Source organism: Tachyglossus aculeatus, chromosome Y4 (assembly GCF_015852505.1).
Source record: "Tachyglossus aculeatus isolate mTacAcu1 chromosome Y4, mTacAcu1.pri, whole genome shotgun sequence".
Taxonomy (NCBI): Eukaryota; Metazoa; Chordata; class Mammalia; order Monotremata; family Tachyglossidae; genus Tachyglossus; species Tachyglossus aculeatus.
The window spans coordinates 9625084-9651337 of NC_052096.1; the positions used below are offsets into that span (position 1 = coordinate 9625084).

Sequence of the window (26254 nt, forward strand, 5' to 3'; positions counted from 1 at the left end):
GCTGCGGGGTCGGCGGGGTCCGGGAGCGGCGGGGCCTGGATTTATCCCGGAGTTTGAGGAAGTCTGTCCGGCTGGGAGGCGCCTGGAAAATGTGGTCGACAGGGGCTCCTGCTCGGACTTCCCGGCCGCTGAGGGGGGGAAAGGGGGAAGCGGGAAGGGAGGGGCGAAGAGGGGGGTGGTTGCTGTTCATTCGCACCTTGGAGGAGACCCTGGGTGACTGACTCCCGCTCACATGATCCCATCCTGGACCGGGAAAACCCCTCGGTTTCGCTCTGCTCTGGAGGTGGAAATGGGGCCGGGCCACCCGGGAGGGGGTCCCAAGCCCCCTCCCTCCCTGCCTCGCCAGAAACAGCTTAGAACAGTGCTTTGCACATAGTAAGCGCTTAATAAATGCCATCATTATTATTATTAAACCAAGTGGAGGCAGGGGACTGGCCGGGATGACCTCAAAAAACACCCCTCTTGCCGCTCATCCCTCCTCTGTGGGCAGTGGTGGGGGACGGGGGTCCCTGAGGACCACGCTTGAGGCACCGAGTTGATTCACAGAGTGGGGGCCATCCCGGACTCCCCCTCCCTCCAAGAAGGGGTCCCGTTGGACGCAAGGATGCTAGGAATATTCCAGGAAAGGGGAGGAAAGGGGGGCACCCCTGCGATTCCCGGTCATGTGAGCCATCCCGGCCCCATTCCTGAGCGTGTGACAGATCACAAGGGTTTGGCTCAGCGAAGGCCCCCCTCCCGCCCCCCTCACCCTCGATCCTTGGAAACAGATGTGGGGCCCTGGGGGTTGGAAGGAGGAGGAAGCGGGAAGGAAAGTGGGGGCTGGACCACTTCTGCCCCTCGCCCCTCCAGCCCCCTGCACATCTGGCTTAGCGGAAAGAGCCTGGGCTTATGAGTCAGAGGTCACGGGTTCTAATTCCGGCTCCGCCACTAATTTGTGTGACTTTGAGCAAGTCACTTCACTTCTCTGGGCCTCAGTTCCCTTCTCTGCAAAATGGGAATTGAGACTGTGAGCCTCACGTGGGACAACGTGATTATCTTGTATCTACCCCAGAGCTTAGAACAGGGCTTGGCACATAGTAAGCACTTCATAAATACCATCATCATCATCTGGATGCAGGTGGAGCGAGCTGACAGAAGAAGCCCCTCACCTACGACCCCTCCACACCGCTCTGGCCCTCAGCCTGGTCTCTTCTCCCAACCGGAGACCTCCCAGTTCCCCTCTGGGCTCCCCTAAGCCCCAAACCTCGAGTCTCCGGGGACGAGGTCGGGTGGGGATTAGGATGGGGGGTGGAGGGGATGGGGAAGGGGCACAGCTTATGCACGAACTACAGCACTGGGCGCTAGCGGTCGCCTCGACCAAGGAGCCCAGGAGACAATTCTCCGAGAAGCAGCATGGCCTAGTGGCTAGAGCCCGGCCCTGGGAGTCGGAGGACCTGGGTTCCAATTCCACCTCCACCCTTTGACCTCAGGCAAGGCACTTCAGTTCTCTGTGCCCCAGTTCCCTCATCTGTAAAAACAGGAATTAAAACTGTAAGGCCCTCGTGAGACATGGACGGTGTCTAAACTGATGAACTTGTCTCTGGTTCAGTGCTTAGTATAGTGCCTGGCAATAATAAGCACTTAATAAATAATAATAAAGACCCAGAGGTGCCCAGGCTGCAGACACCCCCTCTTCTTCGCCCGGGAAGTGACCTCTGACCCCTAGACGTCTTGCACTCCAGCCCCCGGGTGAGGAAGGAGCCCCCGCGGCCCTCCCCAGGCCCAGGAGGGGTGCATCAAGGTCACCCCGCCCCCTGCCCCGTGCTCGGTGACTCTTCTGACTCCCGCAGGTCCAGGAGCTGTGTCACCAGCAACGTGTTTGTGCGTATGAGGATTCGCGCGTCCGTCGGTCTGTCCGTCCGTTGTCACGGGGCTGAATCTGCGGAGTTCCCCGGGCCGGGATTTTTGACCATCCCGGGACCTGCCCTCACCCCATTCAGGCTGCTCTACGTTGGAAATGGACTGACTGCAACAGGAGGGCAGCAGGTCAGACTCTGGGATATACCACAGGAGAGGTGTGGAGGGGCTTTTTAGCGGGACTGACTCTCGGGGCTGGTAGAATGAAGTGGGACAATTCCCCCTTTAGCACTCTGTTGCTCCCCGCAGCTCCACAGCACTTGTGTACACATCCTTATTCTCTACCATGTCTCTTAGCTGTCACTCAATGTCCGTCTCCCACCAGGAGCTCCTTGTGAGCAGGTATCACATCTATCAACTTCCTTAAGCACCTCCTTTCATCTTCGCCCACTCCCTTTATTATCACCCCCTCCCAATCCCACAGCACTTATGTCCGTAACTGTCATTTAATTTGTCCGTATCCCCCTCTAGACTGCCAGCTCACTGTGGGCAGGCAATGTGCCTGTTATGCTGTATTATTGTACTCTCCCAAGTGCTTAGTATAGTGCTGCGCATAAAGTAAGTGCTCAATAAGTCCTGCTGAGTCAGGACTGACTTGGGGGTCAGTCAGGTCCTTGGGCCTTTGGGGCAGGACTCCACCCGAGCCCTAGGAAAGCTGGCAGAGAAGCAACACATGGAGTAGTGGATAGAGTGAGGACCTGGGACTCAGGTCATGAGTTCTAATCCTGCCATTTGTCTGCTGTGTGACCTTGGACAAGTCATTTCACCTTTCTGTGCCTCTTACCTCACCTGTAAAAGGGGGGTTGAGCCCCATTTGGGAAAGGGACTGTGTCCAACCTGATTTGCCTGTACCCACTCCAGTGTATAGTACAGTGCCTGGCACACAAGTCCTTAACAAAATATTACTATTACTACTAACTAGGCAGTCCAGCTGGCTGATACTGTAGGGCTTCTGGTTTCCCTGAGCAGTGGGTTTGAATCAGACTCCACTGCACTCCCACAAACAGCAGCCAAAAGGAGAAACTGAGGCCCAGCAGGAGCTGCAAAAAGGACCAAGAGGAGGTGGCCAGCCCTGAGGTCTAAGCAGGGTGTTGGAGGGCAGGGGGTTTACCCCTGAAAAGAAGTGGGCAGGGGGAGCGAAATGTTCTAGTGGCCAGACCACAAACCTGGAGCCCAGAGGCCGTTTCTAGTTCTGGCTCTGCCACTTGTCTGGTGTGACTGTGAGGGAGTCACTTAACAATCCATGGGGTGTTTCCTCATCTGTAAAAGGGGGATGAATGAGCTGCAGGCCCTCCAACTTAGACCATGAGTCCCATGTGGGATGAGGACTGTGTCCATCCTGATCATGTTGTGTCTACCCTGGTGCTTGGCACACAGGAAGCAGCATGGGCAAGGGGAAAGGGCCCAGAAAGGGGAAAGAGCACATTTGTCTGCTGTGACCTTGGGCAAGCCACTTCACTTCTCTGAGCCTCGGTTCATCCGTAAAATGGGAAATAGGACTGTGAGCCCCACGTGGGACAAGGACTGTGTCCAACTTGATTGCCTTGTAAATACCCCAGCTTAGGACAGTGCTTGACATATAGTAAGCACCTAAACACCACCACCATGGTAATCAGATAGGAAGGGCCTCATACACCACTGTCATCACTGAGGCATCGGGCCCCATTCAACTATTGGACCGCTGTTATGACTCCCCCAACCCGCACCCCTCCTCTCCTTTCAAACACTGGCCGGGGGTCTCACTCCAGCCATACAACTCCCCTCACCCCCCATCACCCCACCTGACACACCCAGCCCTGCCTCCTCCTCCAGGAAGCCTCCTGAGATGGTCACCCTCACCCAGGAGAGGGTCAGCAGGGTGGGGGTAGGGGGCGGTGGGGACAGACGGCAGCAATGAAGACCAGTCCTCCAGTGGGGGCAGGTTTTTTTGTTCTGCTTTTTTTTAAAAAGGAAAAAAAAAAAATCAACTTGCTGAAAAAACCTGCTACATTTGCCATTTCTGCAGACCGTACCAGAGCTGCCGTAGTCCTGGTTTGTGCCGGCAGAAACAAAACCCAGTTCCCGCCCTCCTCCCCCCCGACATCCCCACCCCGCGTTCCCCGGCCGCCTTGAAGCCACAGGCCAGCGGAGAACTCCTGCTCACATTTAAAAATATCTCCATTATCAAAAGGCGGAGGTGCCGCTGGCGAGCAAGCCGACCACTGCCATCTTTAGCTGCGATATAAATATATATATATATAGATTTATATATATAAGGGGTATGTGTGTGTGCGCACGCGCGTACGGGTTCTTAAAAAATAAAACCACTCGCTTCTCCTCCTCCCGGCTTCTCTGTGCTCCGGTACCCGGGCCCTGGGGTCCGTTCACCAGCCTTGCAACCAGCTGCTGACCCGGAAAATGCTGGTCCACGACTCCTCCCGCTCTCTCTGGCTGGTAACTCCAGTCCTTCTCTCCATGGCTGTTAACTGGGGGTGAGGTGGAGGGGAGAGGGCGGGGTCCCTGGGAACAGGAGAGCGCACAAGCCCTGGCTGCTTTGTAGTGTTACGGCTGCTCCCCGCAACCCCCCATCACCACCCCCCACATAACCGTACAGGGCATCGAGTCATAGAGAGCGACTAACTCAGGGCCCGTGCCAACTTAGCCTTGCAGAGAACCACGGGCCCAGGCCCCAGTCCAGTTCTGGTGTGGAAGACGGGGTACCGGGATAAGGCCAAGGACCCTGGATGTTGTCCATCCAGGGCACGCAGGCAGGCAGACCAGAGCTGCGTCCCCAGCTTGGATCATTGGAGCTTGTGGGATGCAATTCCTCCGGAACTCCCCGTCTGCTTCCTCGTGGCGGCCGCTGCTCCGGTGCCCCGGCTTTCTTTGACAGTCAGCGGGGAGACTTGTTCTCAAGCCTCGGGCTCCCAGTCCTTCACCTCTCGAGGGTTTCAGACGTGGCCCGGCGCCAGCGTTGCTGAGCGTGACGACTCGGCGGCCTGGTTGTTCACACGTGGAGCTCGGGGCCTGGCGCAGGCCGGGGACGAGGGAGGGGGCGGTGCGCTGGAGGCCGGAGCCACGCTGGACGGAAGAAGACGCCGACCCTGCCTGTTTATTGCAACTTGCTCGGCTGAGAGGAGGGTAGAGGGGAAGGGGGCGCAGCCGCAGAGCCCCCTGGTTCTACCATGGGGGGGACGGGGGGCGGTTTGGACCAGCACACCCACTTCTCTTGCAAATCTTTGGCAAATACTCCATTCCCAACTTGGGGTGGGGGGAACCTGGGAAGGAGGAAGAGGGGAAAGGGAAGGGGCAGTCCCCCAGGACGGTCACAGAGGCTGGGGAGTGAGCGGGTCATCTGGCTACCCCCCCCACCCCACGGGAGCTGGGGCTGGGCCCTGCATGCTCCCGCCCTCTGGGAGAACTGGGAAGGAGGGACGGGGCGGGGAGGGAGGGAAGGGGGCAAAAGTCATTTGGGATCAAGCTATGGCTTGTGAAGAGACACCGCCCCCCAGTTGGACTGTGGCGGGGTTGGGGTGGGGGCAGAGAGGCAGCCCTTGTGCCCCAAAGCTGGCCCAGACACACAAACCGCATGCACGCACCCACACAGACACCAACCTGCCCCACCTCATCAGAGGCAGACACACGTACACACTCTCACTCTCTCTCTCTCACCACCCCCACTGGCTATTGACACTCTCCTGAGGTCACCCAGAACCGGACTGGCAGCAGGATGGTCCCCCTGCCCCTGACCCCACTGCCCCAAGGGCAGTTTCTGCTGGAGGAAGTGTCCGGGGTTTGGGCCACATCCTGCAGTGGCCGGTGACCTCCCACTGCGGGAAGGGAGCCCCTCCAAGTCAGGGTCCCCTCCCACGCCCGGCTAACGGAGCCCGGCAGTGACGGGGGGCGGGGGGACTGGGGCCTGATGCGAGACGGGCGGACGGGAGGTCAGACAGACAGACAAGCTGGTCTCCGGCGTGGTTCCGGGCCCAGTTCTTCACCCCGCCCCCGCTGCTGCCTCCGGGCTACTCGGAGAAGGAGGAGAACATGGCCAGTTCAGGAAACTCCTCGTTGTTGTAGCTAGTGCTCTGGTCTCCCAGCATGGACAGCATCTCCTGGAGGACGGAGAAGCGGGGAAGAGGCGGGAGAGACGCGGAGAAGGCATGGGAGAGACACGGGGGCAGAGGAGATGGGGGGAGAAGAGAGGCAGATGGGGAGGGTGAGACAGTGGACCTAGACCAGTGGTGTCACCAATGGCCAAAACCACCCTCTCTCCCTCTCCCACCCCCAAGACCACATTCCCTGCGGCCCTGCCTTTGAGCAGACTGAGTCGGGTTCCCCCACAGCCCCCAAATGGGACCCCACCACCCCACTGGGTTCCCTCACCTGGAAGACCTCGGGCTGGCTGGGCTGGGGCGGGGGCTGAGCCTGCGGTGGGCCACACGACTCCCCAGAGCCCGGCCGGTGGAGCTGGGCCTGGGGCTGCCCCTGCCATTGGGGCCACACTCCCACGCCCTCCGCCGCTCGCGCCTGGAAGACGCCCGCCGTCTGCCCGGCCTCGGGCGCTGTGGGCACAGCACACCGTTGGGGTGTGAGGGGACGCCCTGGGGAGAGGCGAGCAGCCCCCCGCTCAGGCCCACCACCACCCCGAGGTGCATCCCTGCACCCACCCCCATGCCCACCACCCGGCAGAAGGGTCTCACCGAAGCTGGCTCCGCGGGTGGCGAGGCCGGGGTAGGTGGCCGTGGCCGCCGGGGAGGCGGTGGGGGCTCCCGGGAGGGACATGGGGCTGAAGGAGGAGGGGGTCTGGAAGCCCCCCGGCCCAAAAGGCGGGGACCGGATCTTGGCTGCCTGGGAGGCCGCTGCCTGCTGCGGGGGGGTGGAGGGGCAGACCCGCAGGGAATAACAGAACAGAGGCAGGGGATCAGCCCTAAAGGAACGACCCCTGTGGGCCTGGCTGCCCGGGACAGACACCCCACTGCCCACCACACACCTAAGCTGGCCCTTTACCCCCTCCCCCTCCTCCTGCTCTGAGCCCCAGCACAGCCTGCCGGGGTGAAGTTGTTGGGTAGGGGGAGGGAGCCCGCCCAGGAGACTCGAGGGGAGGGGAGGGGAGGATGAGACGAGGAACGGAGCAAGGGATGGGGATCGGAGGAAGGAGGTACAGAGGGGCCAGATCAGCTCTGCCCGTTTCACGGACAGGAAAGCCGAGGCTGGTTAGGAGGGGGGTTGTCGGGGGGTGTTACCTGAGCGACAAAGCCCGGGGGGCGGGTGCCCGAGGCCCAGGCAGGGGCAGGGCTGGGTCCAGAGCTTGGAGCGGGGTTGCTGTGGCGAGAGATCTGGGCCAGGATCTGTCCCGCGGAGGCCGGCGGCGGCGGCTGGGCGATGCCTGCCGTGGGGGCGAGGCTGCCACTCCTAGGGAGATGCACGGGCACCAAGAGCTCAGGGCCAGGGGATGGGCCGATGCCCGTGCCTGCACACACCCACCACACTTGCACACTCGTGTGCCCGGCCCCGCGCCCCCAACCCGGGTCCCGTGCGGGCAGCTGGTCTCACCGGAAGCCGTCGGGGGCCGGGCGAGGCGCTGGGGGGAAGGCGTTTGCCTGGGAGAACAGGTGCTGGCTGGCAGGGACGGCGCTCGAGGCCACGGAGCCTGAGGCCACGGCCTTACTCTGATCTGCTGGGAGGAAGCAGGTGGCAGGAGGTGGAGGGAGGGGCCCTCCGTTGGCCTGCCCGTCTGCCACCCCCCCCCCACCCGCCTGCCTCATTCCCTCGGGCCGCCGGTGGGGACTGGGGTACCTGGGTTCAGGCTGGGGAAGATCTCGGCAAACCTTGGGTCTCGGTCCTGGCTGAACAGGGTGTCGGCCTTCTCCAGCGGTTTCCCGTGCTCGGGGCCCGGCCCCGCCGCGGCCCCGGGCTGCACCGGCACCTGGACCTGGAGGGGCAGGGGTGGGGAGACGCTCTCCGTTACGTCCTCCGACCTGTCCTCCGATCCCGGTTCCTCAAGGGCCGGGATGGTGCCCACCAACCACTGGATTCTACTCTTCCGAGTGCTCAGTACTGGGCTCTCTGCACACACTAGGGCAGGCGCTCAGTTAATGCTTTTGATTGATTCGCCCCCTCCAGCCCCCACCGCTTGCTTGACATGGGTGGCGGGGGGCCCTTTCCAGCCTCGCCCCTGCAGCCCCAGAATAGCTGGGGTCCTGAGCCACCACCCACCATCTCCACGCTGGCCACGCCTCCAGGGGCTGAGGGGAGTGGGGACAGACCACGCTAGACCCCTCCACTCGGGTAGGGGGGCCCCGGCCACCTCCCTAAGCACCCCACTTCAGCCGGCTCACCTGCGCGGGATCGTAGCCCGCCAGCCCATCCCGGACGGCCTCCAGCTCTGACGGCGGCTGCTGCTGCTGCTGCCTGGGGGTCACCAGAGAGAGACAGATCACGTGAGAGGTGGGGGAACAGACAATAATAATAATAATAATGGCATTTATTAAGCGCTTACTATGTGCAAAGCACTGTTCTAAGCGCTGGGGAGGTTACAAGTTGATCAGGTTGTCCCACAGTCTCAGTCTTAATCCCCATTTTACAGATGAGGGAACTGAGGCCCAGAGACTTGCCCAAAGTCACACAGCTGACAATCGGCAGAGCCGGGGTTTGAACCCATGACCTCTGACTCCAAAGCCCTTGCTCTTTTCCACTGAGCCACGCTGCTTCTCTAAGACCCTGTGGGAGACTGGGGGCAAACCACATGGGAAATGGGAGGGATGGATGGGTGGGCTGCAGCAGACCACATGAGAGAACGGGGGCATCAGAAAGAACCAGGAGAGAAGGTGTAGCTGGCCACAACTCCATCATCATCATCAATCGTATTTATTGAGCGCTTACTATGTGCAGAGCACTTTACTAAGCACCTGGGAAGTACAAATTGGCAACATCTAGAGACAGTCCCTACCCAACAGTGGGCTCACAGTCTAAAACTCCAGGACCAAGGTCCAGCTGGTAAGAACGACCGCATTTCTTGAGGCCCGGAGAGTTGGTCCTTAACTATGAGGTTGGTGTCACCTCTCCTATAAGGTACCTCTCAACCCCATTCCCCACATCTCCCCGCCCAACACCCCATCAGTAGGGCTGAAGGGTTAAGGGTGTGGGCCTCCTGGCTAGCTAAGCCCCCTGGATGCTGGGGGGTGGGGGTGGTCCTCTGACCATCCCAGCTCCTCACCTGGGGGCCAGCTGACCAGGACCCATCTCCAGGGGTAGGCTGGCCGTCGGGCCCAGCTGCGGTCGCTGCAGGGAGCCGGACAGGGCCGGCCGCGGCTCCTGGCTGGAGTTCCTGGGAGATTGGGGCCGGGTGGGGTGCGGGGGGGGGGGGAGAGAGAAAAAGCGCAGGCTTAGTTGGGGGGGGGCGGGGGTGTCTAAGCTCTCCAGCCTCACTTCGTTCCCCCTCCCTCTCCCCAACAGCCCTTGGCCCTCAGAGCGAGACCCAGAAAGGAATCAAGCTGCGACTGAGAAATCAGAGCTGCAAGCCTCAAGCCCCGCTGTGAAGGCGCCCAGGACGGCGCTGTGCGCACAGACACAGCAGGAGCCCGGCCTGGCGGGAAGAGAGCGTCCACCTCCGAACCCGTACTTGACGTTGGTGTTGGTGCAGATGATGTACTCGATCTCGTCCGAGTACGGGTTCTGGAAGGTGAAGGAGCTGGTCCTCATCCAGAGGCACTCGCGGTTCTTGGACCGGAAGCGGAACATGACGGACAGGACCTGCCCTTTCAACTTCACCACCTGTGAGGTTTGGCACACGCTCGGTACCGGGGCCGGGGCAAGGGGAGGGGGATCTCAGGTTAACGGCCCCAAGCAAACCCACCACCCTCCCCGGGCCCCCGACCTGGGCCCCCGTCCTCCTTTGCTCCAAGCCACCACCCTCCCCGGGCCCAACCAAACCCAGCCCCTTCCCTTGGGCTCGGAGACATTGACTCTTCCCTGGGAGAGTCACTGACCTGCCACTTGACCCCTTGACCACAACGTACTGGCAACTCTTTGAGGGCAGGGTGTGGCACCTCCTCCCCAGCCCCACCGCCGTGGGTCTACGCTGTCTCCCAGTCGGGTTGGGATAAGACGGTTCGTAGCCCCATCCATCTGTCCTGCTGCCCGCTCCGTCCACAGACCCCAGGTCCCCGGAGAGGCGCCGCCCAGAGAACTCTCCCAGGGCCATGACCCCCGCCCCGTCTCTCTCCTGGGGGATCACCCCAGGGTGACTCTGACTTCCTCATTCTGACCCTGGCCCTGCCCGTCCCGCCTGGTGACATCGGGGGCACGTACCTGCTGGAAGCTGTCTCTCAGGAGCTGCTGGTCTTCGGGATGGCAGAACTCCACGATGTCCTTTCCCAGCAGCTCCTGGGGCCGGGGGAGGGCAATTAGCATCCTGGGGCGGGAGGGATCCCCAGGAGGCAGGAGGAATCCCTGGAAGGCAGCAGGGAACCCCAGGGATCCTCGCTCTGGCCCAGGACTAAATCAGCCCTTCCCAGGGGGCTGTCTTGGGACTAAAGGTGGCTCCTAGAGTGGGGCTGGCTTCGAGTCGGGGCCCGGACAGGGGAGTGCGGATGGGAAGGGCGGTCCCCTCACGCTCAGCCGCCCGGAAGCCGACCGAGGGAGGGGGCCGTGGCTCAGCGACGGCACGGCCCCTCCGTCGGCCTCCATGCAGGCCCTGACCTGTGGCTGGTAGCCCACGGTGGCCACACAGCGGTGGTCGACGAAGGTGAAGGTGCCCTCGGTGTTGTGGCGGGAGATGAACTCGGTGGGCTGGCAGGTGCTGCTCAGGTCGCTGCAGTTGGGGGAGCTGGTGACCTGCGGTGGGAGACCGAGGGCTCACCGGCTGCCTGGCACCACCCAAACCCTTCCCCGGGCCCCCTGCCCCGGCCTCCGGGCGCTGGCTGGCTCCTCACTCCGCCGCACCAGACCGGGGCAGAGACAGGACTGGGGCCAGAGAGATAGGACCGAAGGACAGAGGGGCAGAAATCAGCAGCCCTTAGAGAACCCCAAAGCCTCCCCTCCTGCCCCCAGAAAGGACGCGCCTGCCCCTTCCCCCATCCCGGGCCCTGTGGGGGCTCACCTGCAGCCGGCCGATAGCCACGAGGCAGAACTTGCTTCCTTGGCCGGCTTCCGGATCCTCATCCGGCAGCAAGACACCTGCGTCACCACGGGGACACGGGAAGAAGGGGCAGGAGTGGACGCATGGGTGGGGGACGCAGGACGGGAGGCAAACGGAGCGGTTGGGGAGACGGGAACGAGGCCCGGCCCAACACCCCCTGCCCTGACCACCGCCTTCCCTCCCAGGCCGTCTCGCCCGTCTGTCCGTCCTCCACTGATGGCTGACAGCTAGACTGGTCTCCGTCCCCACCCGCCCACCCCCACAGAATGCAAGCCCCTCGAGGACAGGGACCGTGCCTACAGGCCTCTGGCACAGTGCTCAGCACGCAGAAGGGCCCGGCATCGTGCTCAGCAAACAGTAGCGCTCTGCACCCAGCAGGCCCCCAGCACGGCGCACTGACTGCGTTGCTGGCAACGACTGTGGTGAAACCCCACGGTTCCGAGCCTGGCCAAGGCCGCAGCGTTTTTGGGCCTGAGCCCCCCGGGGGACCCGACGGCACCCCTCCCTCACCTGCGGGGGGCCAGGCCTTAATGTAGCCCGTGCAGTGCACCACCACGAAGTGAGGCTCCCCGTCCTTCACAGACCCCAAGCCGTTCCTGGGGGGACACATGAGGCTCACCCACGGTTGAGGCTCCCTCCGGCCCACCCCTGGCTCCCCCACCCTCTCTTGCGTTTGCCACACAATCCAGGCCCCCCCACCCAGGGGTCCCAACTCATCACGTCCCCCTGATGTCTTGGTTCCCAACGATCGGTAGGCCAGTGCCCAGCCTTGGGGAGGAGGAGAAGGAAGCCCTGGGCAGTAGCAGCCACCAGGAAGATGGAAAGGGAAATAGGTCTGGGGGCTGAGGTAGAGCCTCAAGTGGGGCGGGGGTCCTCACCGACACCGGTTCCTCATGAAGCTCAGCCTGCTCATGGAGACGGGGTCCACCGGGCTGTTGCCGCACCTGTCCCGGACATGTGAGACATGTGAGACCCCAGTGGGATTGCTGGGGGGGCAGCCCCCCGTGGCTGGGCAGGGTTGTAGGTGGAAGCAGGAGCTGAGCCTGGAATCGCTGGACCATTCCCCGTTCCCCACCCACCGCCAACTCCAGGGAAGCCCCAGAGCCAAGACCAAAATGACTGAAACCAAAACTCCCAGCCCTCGCCCACATCTACCGTCCCCGGCACCTCATACGGCAGATGAAGGAACGCCGGGACCCCATGCACATCCGCATGGATGACTGCTGCCCTTCCTTCTTCACCGTACCCGTCTTCAGGTCCAGGATGCGGCCTGAAGGAGGACAGCGGGGCGCTGGGGCCGGCGGGGTGGCTGTGGGGTCAGCGGGGGCCAGTGGGAGGATGCGGCAACCGGGGCAGGGGGGAGCGGGGGCTCCCAGTCCCTGGGGTGTCATGGGGCGGTCAGGTGGTGGGAGGGCGGGGGATAAGATCTAGGGGGCCGCTCACCAGTCAGCGCATTTTCCGAGGTGGAGAGCTGCTCCCGCAGCTTGTCCGTGTCGTCGGGGTGCACCTGGTCGTACAGGGAGCTGCCGAACCACTCCGACTGAGGCTGGTTGAGGACGGGCGTCACCGAGTCGGACACGTAGACCACGCGGCCCGTCTCGCACGAGACGATGAACAGGAAGCCGTCCGCCGCCTCCAGGATCAGGTGCTTCAGTTCCTGGATGGGTCCGAAGGAGACAGGTGACTGGGCCGGGTGGGGATGACCGGGGGTGGGGATGACGGGGTGTTGGGGGGGATGACCATGGGCGGGGGGGACCAGAGGTGTCCAGCTCCACCGGGTTCACTCCAACCCCCTGTCCCTTCCACCATGGCCACCCTGGGCAGGTGCTTATGGCTCTGAATGCGCCATTAGCACCTGGGGGCGGATGGTTCAGCCTGGGAGTTGGCATCCGCCCCATCCCCGGCACTAGACAGCATGTTCTTCCAGGTCAGGAGCCATGCTGTGACATCCCTGCTTCTGCCCATCCCGCTTCCCCACTCCCCCCCAGCCCCCACGACACGGGCACGGCAGAGGCAGCGCACAGGCGGAGGGCACGGACGGACCTGGTCGGTGAGGAAGGACGGCTTGTAGGTGCCGTCGGCGGAGGTGTTGCCGGTCCCTCGCAGGGACTTCATGTGGGACACGGCCATGCGCAGGATGGTCAGCTTGTCAGGCTTGCGGGCTAGGGCGCTGCAGGTGGGCACCATGTCCGACAGCTCGGTGATGTACGCCGTCATCTTGTTGCGCCGGCGTCGCTCGATCTCGCTGTGGTTCTCCCTGCACGGGTGGTGGGGAAAAGCGGGCATCGGCCCGGAGGAGGGGCTCGGCCATGAACCGGCGGGGGAGCACCCCTGGGGACCCGGGATGGAGCACGCAGGGGGGAGGCAGACCCCCGCATGTGCGGGGCAGCGCGGCTGGGAGGTGGGGAGGATGAGGGGCTATCCATTCTGCCGCACTGCGGCACCCCTGCCCTACCTGGCCAATCTCTCTTTGTCCGCCGAACTCTGTTCATCGTCTGACCTGGAGACAGAACCGGCCAATTGAGCCACAGCCCAAACAAGCCGGGTGGCGGAGAGGGCAGGGAGCTGAGAGGACAGGCCTCTGAAACCGCCCTGGGACAACTGGTGGTGGGTAGGGGTGTCAGGGGTGGGGCGTCAGGGGAGGGGTGGTAGAAGTTGGGTGTCGGGGGCTGGAAGAGAGAAGCACGGAAACTAAAATTGGAGGCGGGGAGGAATGAGGAAAGGGGATCTCCTGGGGGCAGTAGGAGAAAGGCCAGGAGATAGATAGGGTGATGTGTCGGCCTCCATGGGCAGTGCCAATCCGGGGACTGTGGCGCTGGGCTGCTTTGGGACCAGGCGAGGATGGGGGGAAAACAGGCCGGGCCTGACCGACGAGGACTTGGGGAGGACTCGAAGAGAAGAAGGAGTTTTGAGGGTCTCCTCCAGGAGGTCTTCACTGACTAGACCTTTTCTTCCCCTCCCCGCTTTCCCTAGTGTCACCTACGCCCTTGGCTGTAGACCCCTGGGATCCTAGCCCCAGCCTTTATGTCCCTCTCCTTACACGCCCCCATTTCCTCATCTGTCATTTGTTTTATGTCTGTCTCCCCTTTTAGTGGACAAAGGTCGTGTCTACCGATTCAATTTTACTGTACTTGCCTGGGCGCTTGGTCCAGTGCTCTGCACCTTTTAGACACTCAAAAATACCACTTACTGGCTGACTGATTGCGACGATGACTGGGATTGACTGGCGAGCCGACAGAACATCGGGCCCTGAGGGACGGCCCCTGCCCCGACCCTTACCCATCCCAGAAGGCCCAGGGCTCCACCTCTGCCCTTGGCACCAGCACGCTGGGAAGAACCGTGACCTGGCATCCCCTCAGGATCCCCCGCTCTCGTGTTACAGATAGACCATCCCACCCCCCAGACCTCCCCCCACCCCGACTCTCCCCCAGTGACCCAGCACAGAACATCTGACACCGCTGACTCTCCCCACTCCATCCCTGATGTCCCTCAGTGATTCCAGCATCAGTTGGCACCTCTAGATCAAGGTAGTGTTGAGTCCCACTCACCTGGCAAACCGCTCCCGGTCACTGGGCATCTGATCGTCATCACACCTGGAGACGGGGCGGAAGGGTCGATAGGCACCCAGACTGACCAGAACCCGGAGTACTGCGGGCTGGGGCAGTGCCCTCCATCCAACCCCCTGCCCCCCACCACCCGGGGTTGGGCCTCAGCCACGGGGAGGGGTGGGGAGGGCTTGGTGGGGTGAAGCCGGGGGGAAAGGCTGGGGAGTAGAACATCTTGGGGACCCTCACCTGAGGAATTTACTGTTCCCTTCACCGTCATCGTCGAAATCCAGGCTGAAAACGGGAGTGAGGAAGGCCCATGATTCCCCAATGTCCCCTTTCCCACCAACCTGTCCCTCAAGAAACTCTTGGGGACCCTCAGGGGAGCAACTATCAGCTCCCCAACCCCAGGACATTGTTCCTTGGCTCGCCCTCTACATTCTAACCCCAACAGGGATCAGTAGCAGGCCAGACCCAGGCCTCGGATCAGTTGGTCTGTCTGTCTGGGCTCCGCCTGCCCCTGGGGGTTGGTCAGTTGGGGGCAGGGAAGAGGGGGGGGGGGGCTGGGGACAACCTCTGGCCCTACTGGGAGAGGAATGGGTAGAGGGGATTGGGGCCTGGGGGAGGGCCATGCACAAAAGGGACAGGTGGGCAGGCACCCCTGTGCCTGAGGAAGAGGGTGCTGGGGAGAACCCGGGCCCATGTTGAGTCCCCTCCAGAAGCGGGTCCCTGGGGGAGATGTTGGGGGAGAGAGGGGCAAACTCCCTCCCTGCCCCCATCCTCGCCCCCGCACCTGACGCTCGCTCACCCTGGTGGCCGCCGCTTAATTGCCCTCTGGACACCAGCCCCTCCAGTCTGGACTCCGGGGGCCAGGGCCGTGCCCAGCGGTGACACGTCCGACGCCATTTCTGCAGGGAGACAGAATGTGCAAGACCGGTTACCTCAAATCTGCCTCCCTGGGGTCCCCGCCAGCGGAACCGTCGCTGCCGCAGACCGGGTTTCCCGGGCGACCCCTGCTTTGATGACCACCCCCGGGCCCCAGCCTGTGGGCTCGGGGCCACCACACACTGTTTTCATATGTTCAAAAGCTCCTTTTGTTAAAAGAAGAAATGGGTTCCTTGCCAAGAGGGGAGGGGCCGGGGGTGCTTCATCAGAAACGTCAATCTGTGCCCTGGACTCAACCTGGAATGCCCGGAGAGACAGAGAGACAGACATGGAAGCGGGGAAGAGATGGAGAGGCAGGGAGAGGAGAGAGAGCGAGGGTGGGGGAGGAGAGGGGCACAGAGTGAAAAGGACAGGTGGACACTGAGTGAAGGAGAGGCCGGGAAAGGGACAGAAAAACACAGTGACAGAGACAGAGAGACACAGAAAGGTAGAGAAACGTGGAGCAAGGCAGGGCCACATCAGGGCCCAGACTTTGGAAGGGGAGGATGCCAACTAGCAGATCCTTCCCCAGCTCCCCTCGAGCCCGCTGCCACCTTCCTCTCCTCCCTGGCAGCTTTCTGGCTGGGTGGGGAAACATCCAGAGGGCATGGGGAGGCAGAGATGATGGGCTCGGGAATGGGTGTGAGAGGGGGCATGTGAGGACGGGGAAGGGGGAACAGGGACACTTGGCAGTTGGGGGAGAGAGGCGGGAGTCTGGAGCTGTTTGTCCTTTAGCTGGCTACGCTGTAAAGGGAAGAAGCAGTGTGGCTTAGTGGCTAGAACACGAACCTGCGAGTCAGAAGGACGTGGGTTTGAATCCCACTCCGCCACTTGTCAGCTGCCTGGCCTTAGGCAAGCCACTTAACTTCTCTGTGCCTCAGTTACCTCCTCTGGAAAATGAGGATTAAGACTGTGAGCCCTTGTTGGTTGGGAACTGAGTCCAACTGATAATCTTGTATCTACCTCAGTGCTTAGTACAGTGCCTGGCACATAGTAAGCACTTAATATCATTAAAAATAAAAGGGCCATAGGAGCCAGCTCTCGGCTTCCTGTTCTGTCACTGTGGGGCTGGTGGAAACTGGGGGATGGAGAGGGGCTGCTGTAAAACTCCCCCAACCCCACCCCAAGCACCCATCTTTGAAGCCCCTGAAGTCCCCCTCCTCCTGGAAACCTTCTGTGTGGGAGAAGGCGGGGTGGGAGCAAATAAGAGAAGCAGAGCGAGAGTGAGAGGTAGAAAACAGACAATAAATAGTCCCCGCTGCAGCAGATGTGATTGAAACCAGATTTACTCATTAATTAAAGAGGCTGCGTGCTCCTTCCCCCTTTCTCCCCCCAACACCCCTGCACTGCAACGTCATCCCTGGGGAACGACGATGAGACGAAGAGCGACAGGGACGTCTGGGGTGAATGGTGCAAGGCTGCAGCCTCAGAGAAGTGCCTTCTCCAGCCCGTCCATCTTCCCCTTCACGATGTCCCAGGCCGGGCTGGGGCACCACCGCTTCAAAATGTCCCACGATCCAGCTACTCTGATGCCTCCCCACCTCGTTCCACTGCCTATTAATCTCTTGGGAAGGTCAGTGGTGGGTGGGGGGGGTAATAGAGGGGAGAATGGAGAGGAGGGGGAGGCTGGAGGTCTGAGAACCAGGTGGGTACCTAGGACCTAATAATGAAGTGGTCGGCGCCTGCCCCCCACCAGTGTGTTTCCTAATAATGATGATATTCATTATGTGCTCGTATCACGCGCTATTCTAAGCACTGAGCAGATACAAGCTAGCCAGGTTGGACATGGTCCCTGACCCACATGGGGCTCATAGTCTTCATCCCCATTTTCCAGATGAGGGAACTGAGGCCTGTGTTAAGGACTTGCCCAAGGTCACACAGCAGACACATGGTGGAACCAGGATCAGAACCCAGGGCCCTCTGACTCTCAGGCCCATGATTTATCTACTAGGACATGGTTTCTTCTGATTGGGGCAGTTCTCCAAAGAGCCAGGCCCCGGCCACAGATGGACAAAACACGAGGTTGGACCGCGAGCACCCAGGATAAGAACCAGGCCGTTGCTGGGGGCCGAGGAGAAGGGGCCGGAGGCCGGCCCGGGGGGTCAATACGGGGGTCAGTATTCTCTTCCTGGGGATGGTGGACAGCAGGGAGAAGAGGCAGGGGGAGAGAGAGGTTCTCAGGACCAAAACTTTAAAGAAGTGGGGGGATTCCCAGACAAAGGGATCCTGAATCTCAGCCCCCCTGCAAACCTCAAATCCACGAAGACCCTGCCTCTCTCCACTTTTCTCCTCACTTCCCCCTGGTTGTGGCGAGGCTGGGGGCCCAGGGAGTGGGGAGGGGGGGCTCTGAGGTTGCCCATGAGAGGGGTAACACATCCCCCCACCCATCTCAAGATCACAAACTGCAATAAAATCCCTGGACCCGGGCCCTTCCCCTACCCAGATTCACCACTCCCCAAAGGCACACAAGGGGAGTTGTGTCATCTTTTAAAACACCTCAGGGGAATGCGTGTTAAAAAAAAAAAAGCGTCATAAAAGGGGGTTCAAAAAGCGTGGCCTAATGGAAACAGTCTGGATCTGGGAGGACCCTGGAAACCTGAGTTCTCCACCCAGCTCTCATCATCATCATCATCAATCGTATTTATTGAGCACTTACTGTGTGCAGAGCACTGTACTAAGTGCTTGGGAAGTACAAGTTGGCAACATATAGAGACAGTCCCTACCCAACAGGGGGCTCACAGTCTAAAAGCTCTGCCATTGGCTTGCTGTGTGACCCGAGGCAAACCACTTAACCTCTCTTGGCCTCACTTCCCTCACCTGTAAAATGGGGATAAGATAACCTAATCTCCCTCCCTTTAGAATGTGAGCCCCATGGGGGACAGAGACTCTCTGATCTGACTATCTCACATCTACTCCGGCATCTGGCATACAGTAAGCATATAACAAAGGCCATAATTACTATGACGGTTATTAATTGTTTAAATGTCCATCTCCCCCACTGCGTTGCCAACTCCTTGAGGGCAGGAATTATGTCCACTAGCTCTACTGTCTTTTCCCAAGTGCTAAGTATCAGCCTCTGCTGTCAGCAGGTGCTCAATCAGTACTATTGATTGAAAGTTGCGAATCAGAGGGATTTTATCCCAAACCACTGTCAGAGCTAATTAGGCCCCGCTCCAGACCAGCAAAACTAACAATAATATTAATAATAACGGTATTTGCTCAGCGCCAAACACTGAACTAAATGCTGGAGCAGGTACAATCAGCTCAGACACAGTCCCTATCCCACTTAGGGCTCTCAGTCTAAGGGGGAGGGAGAGCAAGCATTTCATCCCCATTTTACAGATGAGGAAACTGAGGCACAGAGAAGTTGGAAGTTTCCTCCGAGCTAGACTGTGTTTCTACCACAGCATTTAGTAGTGCGCTTGGCACAGCACTTAAATTCCACACTTGTTATCTGTATGCGACTTCCACACTTATTATCTGTATGCGACTTGCCCAAATTCACACGACAGACAAGTGGTGGAGCCAGGATTAGAAACCAGATCTCTTGATTCTTGTAGTACTTTGCAAACTCTGACTTGATGCAATCGACCGTATTTATTGATCACTTACTATGTGCAGAGCACTTGCCCAAATTCGCACCCCAGACAAGCGGTGGAGCCAGGATTAGAAACCAGATCTCTTGATTCTTGTAGTACTTTGCAAACTCTTACTTGATGCAATCAACCGTATTTATTGAGCACTTACTATGTGCAGAGCACTGTATTAAGCACTTGGGAGAGTACAATGCATTAAGAGTTGGCAGACACATTCCCTGCCCAATGTGAGCTTATAGTTTAGAGGTGCAGACCACTGTATTGTGGCCTCAGGGGAATAAGAAAGAGTTGTTGGACATGATCCCTGCCCACAAGTAGCTTAGAGTCTACAGAGGGGTAAACCTCCAGTCTAGGACTCTCTGCTCAAAGAATGATGATCCTCCTCACTTCCCTTATAAGCACTCCCCACCCCCACATCCCTCCGGCAAAAAAGCAGGTCTGACTGCCCACCGCCAATGATCATGACAAAAATTTTCCACCTCCCTCACCCACATCACCCCGCTAGCACCCACAGAAAGCACGGGTCTCGTTCACCAGAGAGTTGGGGGGGAGACATTCCAGCCAGATCTTCTTGTGGGTGGGGGCAGGTGCCCCAGGGAAGGGGTTAAAGCTCATCATAAGCGGGGAATGTATCTGTTATATTGTTATATTCTGCTCTCCCAAGTGCTTAGCACAATGCTCTGCGTATAGTACAGGCTCAATAAATATGACTGATTAATTAAAAAATAAAACACCTTTGATGCAAAATGTTGCCCCGGCGGAGGAGGGGGAAACAACTGTTTGTTCAATAATGGCTGAGGTATATACCATCACTATTATTACTATTAACTAGCCCAGAAGTGGGGTGACAGCCAACCCAACTGTCTCCTCGACCTCAGAAGTCATGGGTGGTGGTGGGGCTCCTTGGTTTGGTTGGTCCATGGACACAGGGGGCTGGAGGTCACTACCGGGTTGGTTGTAGCGGGAGAATATGGTTTTATTCCATAATTCAACACGTCCTGTGCGGTGCCCAGGTAGTACCCCCCGCCAGGAGAAAAAGAGAGGAGAAGTGGATCATTATTTTCTGGGGAGGGGCGGGAACTAGCCCAGTTCCTGAAACAAGGGAAGCTGGGCTGGGGCGGTGGGTGAGGGAGAAGAAGGTGGGGTGGCGGAGAATAGGAGAGAGGGAATAGGTGGAGATGGGGAGAGGAGGAATGCATGGCCTAATGAATAGAGCCCAGGTCTGGGAGTTGGAGGAACCTGGGTTCTAATCCTGGCTCTACCACTTGTCTGCTGTGGGACCCTGGACAAGGTACTTCACTTGTTTGAGCCTTAGCTCCCTCATCTGTAAAATGGGATGACCCCCTGTGGGACATGGACTGTGTCCAACCTGATTACCTTGGATCTACTCCAGTGCTTAGAACAGTACCAGGTACCTAGTAAGTGTTTGATACCTTTCTAAAAAAGAAAGGGGCGGGTGAGTGGGGAGAAGGAGGGGAAGATGTGGAGAGGGAGAAGGATTACTGGTCGGGGAGGGGGGCTGCGATGGACCTGAGGTGGGCCCACCAGTGCTGGGGGGCCCAGGCCTTTCAGGCCCCAGCCAAGGTTGCCCCAGGGATGACCAACAGGGCACAGGAGCAGGCGCAGGCAAGTCTCTAAGGATGCCACTAGCCGCCCGCCACAGACCACGGGCCGGCTTGGGACACTGAGGACACCCTCTCACCAAACTGCCGTTTTGTGGGGGTTCAACTGCACCTGGGCCAGAAGCAGGGGAGGGAGATGCAGGGAAAGGAGAGGAAGGGAGGGGATGGCCGGGAGGAGGGGGGCACCTCTTCCTCTCCCTCTCCCTGGCTGAGGTTTCCTTCCTCAGGAGGGGGCATCGTCCACAGGACCACCGATGTCTCTAGAATAACACAGGTGGTGGGGAAGGGCGATTTTCCCCGCCACCCAACTCCAAAACCTAACTGCATTTAGCCAGCCTGACTCCACACCCACTGGGGGTGGGGGGTGGGAGGGGGCGGGGAACGGGACCTCAGTTTGTGGGACTCTTTTCCACCCACTGGGCCCCATTTTCCCCAGCTGCAAAAAAAAGCAACACGTCACGGGTAGGGGGAGAGTGAAAACATCAGGAATCCTTTAAGATGAGTCAACTTCCATTTCCCCAAATTAATCAGTGGCATTCACTGACACCTAATGTGTGCAGGGCACTGTACTCAGCGCTTGGAAGAGGACTCAGACAGCTCACCAACTAGCCGGGGAAACAGACACTCAGATAAATTAGATGGCTAATGAACACCAAGGAACCCCCCGCCCCATCACCATCACCTGCGGCATCCCTAAAAGACACACAAAGTGACATGACCCCAATCAGACAGCGGCCTGCAGTACACAGCCTACACAGCTTCAATTCCCCAGCTTCATTAACCTCTACCTTCTTCCCCATACCCCAACCCAATCCTTGGGTCCCCTACATCCTCTCTGAGGGTTGTCCCCATATTATCGATGCCACCCCCGCCCCAGGATCCATTTCCCCACAAGACCCTCTCTCAAACGGAGACAGTCACAACCCAGCCTCCCTTTTACTTTTTGTTATGGCATTTGTTAAGTACTTAGTATGTGCCAGGCGCTATACTAAGCGCTGGGGTAGATATGAGACAACAGATTGGACGTGGTCCTTATCCTACATAGGCTGAGGCCCAGAGTAGTGAAGCGACTTGCCCAAGGTCACACAGCAGACAAGTGAAGCTGCTAGAGAAGCAGCGTGGCTCAGTGGGAAAGAGCATGGGCTTTGGAGTCAGAGGTCATGGGTTCAAATCCCGGCTTCGCCAATTAGCCGTGTGACTTTGGGCAAGTCACTTAACTTCTCTGGGCCTCAGTTACCTCATCTGTAAAATGGGGATGAAAACTGTGAACCCCCCGTGGGACAACCTGATCATCTTGTAACCCCTCCAGCGCTTAGAACAGTGCTTTGCACATAGTAAGCGCTCAATAAATGACATTAGTATTATTAAGTGGTGGAGCCGGGATTAGAACCCCAGTCCTCTAACTCCCAGACTCACTCCCTTAGCCTCCTGCTCCTCTCTCTCCTTCAACACGACCCTCGCCCAACCTCTGGACCTCCCCCCAGAACTCCCTACTCTCCTACTAATCACTCAACGGTATTTATTGTGCACTATACACAGCGCAGTAATAACGATAATAGTGGTATATTTTGAGTGCTTACTATGTGCCAGGCACTGTACTAACAGTTGAGTTGGACACAAGCAAATCAGGTTGGACACAGTCCCTGTCCCACATGGGCCTCACACTCTTAATCCCCATTTTACAGATGGAAATAATTGAGTCAAAGTGAAGTGACAGGCCCAAGGTCCGGTGGCCGACAAGTGGCAGAGCTGGGATTAGAACCCAGGTCTTCTGACTCCCTGACATGGGCTCTATCTACTAGCCCACACTGCTTCTCAAGGGAGAATACAGTAGACACGATCCTTACTCTCGAGGAATTTAAATCCAGTGAGGGAGGCAGATTCTACAACCAGTTACAAGGGAAGTAGGCGATTATAAAAATGGGTACATAAGTGCTGGGGTGAGTACCTAAGTGCTTAGGGGGTGAGGGGTCAAGGGTAGAAGTGACCCAATAGGGAGGAAAATAGGGTAGGGAGTTGAGGGATCAGTCAAAGAAGGCTTCCTGGAGGAGATGCGCTCTTAGCAGGACTTTGAAGATGGAGGAGAGGAGAGGAGGGATCTGTCAGGTGAGAACATTTGAAGCAGCATGGCTCTGTGGAAAGAGCACGAGCTTTGGAGTCGGAGGTCATGGGTTCAAATCCCGGCTCCGCCACTTGTCAGCTATATGACTTTGGGCAAGTCACTTCACTTCTCTGGGCCTCAGTTCCCTCATCTGTAAAATGGGGATGGGAGCCCCCCGTGGAACAACCTGATCGACTGTGAAAAATGGGGATGGGAGCCCCCCGTGGGACAACCTGATCGACTGTGAGCCCACTGTTGGGTGGGGACTGTCTCTATATGCTGCCAACTTGGACTTCCCAAGCGCTTAGTCCAGTGCTCTGCAATCAATCAATCATATTTATTGAGCGCTTACTGTGTGCAGAGCACTGGACTAAGCGCTTGGGAAGTACAAGTTGGCAACATATAGAGACAGTCCCTACCCAACAGTGGGCTCACAGTCTAAAAGGGGGAGACAGAGAACAAAACCAAACATACTAACAAAATAAAATAAATAGAATAGATATGTACAAGTAAAATAGAGTAATAAATACGTACAAACATATATACAGGTGCTGCGGGGAAGGGAAGGAGGTAAGATGGGGGGGATGGAGAGGGGGACGAGGGGGAGAGGAAGGAAGGGGCTCAGTCTGGGAAGGCCTCCTGGAGGAGGTGAGCTCTCAGTAGGGCCAGTACTCAGTACTGCACACAGTGAGCGCTCAATAAATACGATTGATTGATTGTCTCTATATGTTGCCAACTTGGACTTCCCAAGCGCTTAGTCCAGTGCTCTGCGCACAGCAAGCGCTCAATAAGTACGATTGATTATTATTATAGAGAAGCAGCTTGGCTCAGTGGAAAGAGCCCGGGCTTTGGAGTCAGGGGTCATGGGTTCGAATCCTCGCTCTGCCACATGTCTGCTGTGTGACCTTGGGCAAGCCACTTAACTTCTCTGAGCCTCAGCTCCCTCATCTGTAAAATGGGGATTAAGACTGTGAGCCCCCCGTGAAACAACCTGATCACTTTGTATCCTCCCAGCGCTTAGAACAGCGCTTTGCACATAGTAAGCGCTTAACAAATGCCAACATTATTCCCTTCCCCACAGCACCTGTATATATGTTTGTACATATTGATTACTCTATTTTACTTGTACATATCTATTCTATTTATTTTATTTTGTTAGTATGTTTGGTTTTGTTCTCTGTCTCCCCCTTTTAGACTGTGAGCCCACTGTTGGGTAGGGACTGTCTCTATCTGTTGCCGATTTGTACTTCCCAAGCGCTTAGTACAGTGCTCTGCAAACAGTAAGCGCTCAATAAATACGATTGATTGATTGATTGATGATGATATTACTATTATTACCCCAGCGCTTAGAACAGTGCTTGGCACATAGCATGTATATATGTTTGTACATATTTACTACTCTATTTTACTTGTCCATATTTATTCTATTTATTTTATTTTGTTAGTATGCTTGGTTTTGTTCTCTGTCTCCCCCTTTTAGTCTGTGAGCCCGCTGTTGGGTAGGGACTGTCTCTAGATGTTGCCGATTTGGACTTCCCAAGCGCTTAGTACAGTGCTCTGCACACAGCAGGCGCTCAATAAATACGATTGATGATGATGATTATATTACTATCATTACCCCAGCGCTTAGAACAGTGCTTGGCACATAGCATTTATATATGTTTGTACATATTTATTACTCTATTTATTTTACTTGTACATATCTATTCTATTTATTTTATTTTGTTAGTACGCTTGGCTTTGTTCTCTGCCTCCCCCTTTTAGTCTGTGAGCCCACTGTTGGGTAGAGACTGTCTCTAGATGTTGCCAATTTGGACTTCCCAAGCGCTTAGTCCAGTGCTCTGCACACAGTAGGCGCTCAATAAATACGATTGATGATGATGATTATATTACTATTATTACCCCAGCGCTTAGAACAGTGCTTGGCACATAGCATGCATATATGTTTGTACATATTTATTACTCTATTTATTTAACTTGTCCATATCTATTCTATTTATTTTATTTTGCTAGTACGTTTGGTTTTGTTCTCTGCCTCCCCCTTTTAGTCTGTGAGCCCACTGTTGGGTAGAGACTGTCTCTAGATGTTGCCAATTTGGACTTCCCAAGCGCTTAGTACAGTGCTCTGCACACAGTAGGCGCTCAATAAATACGATTGATGATGATGATTATATTACTATGATTACCCCAGCGCTTAGAACAGTGCTTGGCACATAGTATGCATATATGTTTGTACATATTTATTACTCTATTTATTTAACTTGTCCATATCTATTCTATTTATTTTATTTTGCTAGTACGTTTGGTTTTGTTCTCTGCCTCCCCCTTTTAGTCTGTGAGCCCACTGTTGGGTAGAGACTGTCTCTAGATGTTGCCAATTTGGACTTCCCAAGCGCTTAGTACAGTGCTCTGCACATAGTAGGCGCTCAATAAATACGATCGATGATGATGATACTACTACTATTATTACCCCAGCGCTTAGAACAGTGCTTGGCACATAGTAAGCGCTTAGCAAATGCCATTATTATTATTATAATTGCTATTACTATTATTCGGGCCCCCTCCTCCCCCGCCCCTCAGCCCCCTTCCCCCGTGAGGGGACGGTCCGCTCAGTCCCCTTCCCCCGTGAGGGGACGGTCCGGTTCTGTCCGGTCCCGTCCGGTCCCGCCCGGCGCCCTCCCCCCTCAGCGCCGGCTCCTCACCCGGGGTCGCCGCGGTCGCCGCCATGGTCGCCACCGAGTCCGGGGGCACGGGACGGGACGGGGCGGGGGAGGGGACAACCGACCCCCTGACGAGCCGCCACCGCCGCCGCACCAAGATGGCGGCCGCCGAAAACCCTCCCTTGCCGACGCCGACTCCGCCCGGAGCGGCGCCAGGGGAGGGGGCGTGGCCTCGGCGGCGGGCCAATGGGAGGGGCCTAGAGGGCGGAGGGGGCGTGGCCGAGGCGGCGGGCCAATGGGAGGGGCCGGTGCAGGGGGCGGGGACTAGGCGGCGGACCAATGGGACGGCCTGTAGGGGCGAGGGGGCGGGGACTCCGGGGCGCCTGCGCGTTCCAGGCCGCGGTGAGGGGGGCGAGAGAGGAGAGGCGGGAGTCTCCCCCTCCAGGCCACGCCCATCTGCGTCAGCCGCCGGGTGACGTCATCGTGACGAAGGCATGAAAGGCGGCGCCCGGCGGCGGATTCCCCCAGGGCCCCGGGGGGAGCCCGTCCGCGCGGGGTGACGTCACCGCACACTCTTCTGAACTCTTTTTTTTTTTTTCCTCTTTTACGTTCTCACCAAAGCACCTTCCTCCTTTGCCCAAATCACATCCAGGACTGGCCCTGAGGGGGAACCTTCCACCGGCTCCTCTTTGAAGGTGATTTTCAAAAAAATAATAATATTCGTTAAGTGCTTACCATGGGACACCGCCTCCTCTTGGAAGGTGATTTTCAAAAAAATAATAATCAATCAAT

General features: G+C 58.0%; 1 protein-coding gene across 7 annotated transcripts; it reads right to left on the bottom strand.

Annotated features, from left to right (window-relative positions):
• Positions 1–4157: 4157 nt before the first annotated feature.
• Positions 4158–25558, bottom strand: ARNT (aryl hydrocarbon receptor nuclear translocator). Of its 7 annotated transcripts, none has more exons than XM_038768564.1 (22): positions 25505–25558; positions 15368–15467; positions 14809–14853; positions 14563–14607; positions 13470–13514; positions 13058–13271; positions 12458–12671; positions 12182–12284; positions 11893–11958; positions 11525–11610; positions 10976–11052; positions 10576–10710; positions 10186–10260; positions 9497–9648; positions 9092–9202; positions 8214–8286; positions 7672–7807; positions 7429–7549; positions 7119–7287; positions 6576–6738; positions 6259–6437; positions 4158–5987 (listed from the first exon to the last, which is right to left on the bottom strand). In XM_038768564.1, exons 1-22 carry the CDS (start codon positions 25527–25529, stop codon positions 5898–5900), a joined length of 2424 nt encoding a protein of 807 aa, XP_038624492.1. In that variant the 5' UTR covers positions 25530–25558; the 3' UTR covers positions 4158–5897. The 7 variants fall into 7 exon arrangements, with proteins under 7 accessions (XP_038624492.1, XP_038624488.1, XP_038624491.1 ...); XM_038768560.1 differs by having other exon boundaries at positions 6259–6476; XM_038768563.1 differs by having other exon boundaries at positions 6576–6741.
• Positions 25559–26254: the final 696 nt, after the last annotated feature.

Excerpts from the sequence above, each read along its gene's own strand:
- ARNT (XM_038768557.1), bottom strand. The coding sequence starts at position 25,529 with ATGGCGGCGACCGCGGCGACCCCGG. Across the intron at positions 12,672-13,057 it reads CGTCCTTCCTCACCGACCAG|GAACTGAAGCACCTGATCCT; the intron begins GTCCGTCCGTGC and ends GGACCCATCCAG. Across the intron at positions 10,261-10,575 it reads CCGTGGGCTACCAGCCACAG|GAGCTGCTGGGAAAGGACAT; the intron begins GTCAGGGCCTGC and ends CCCCGGCCCCAG.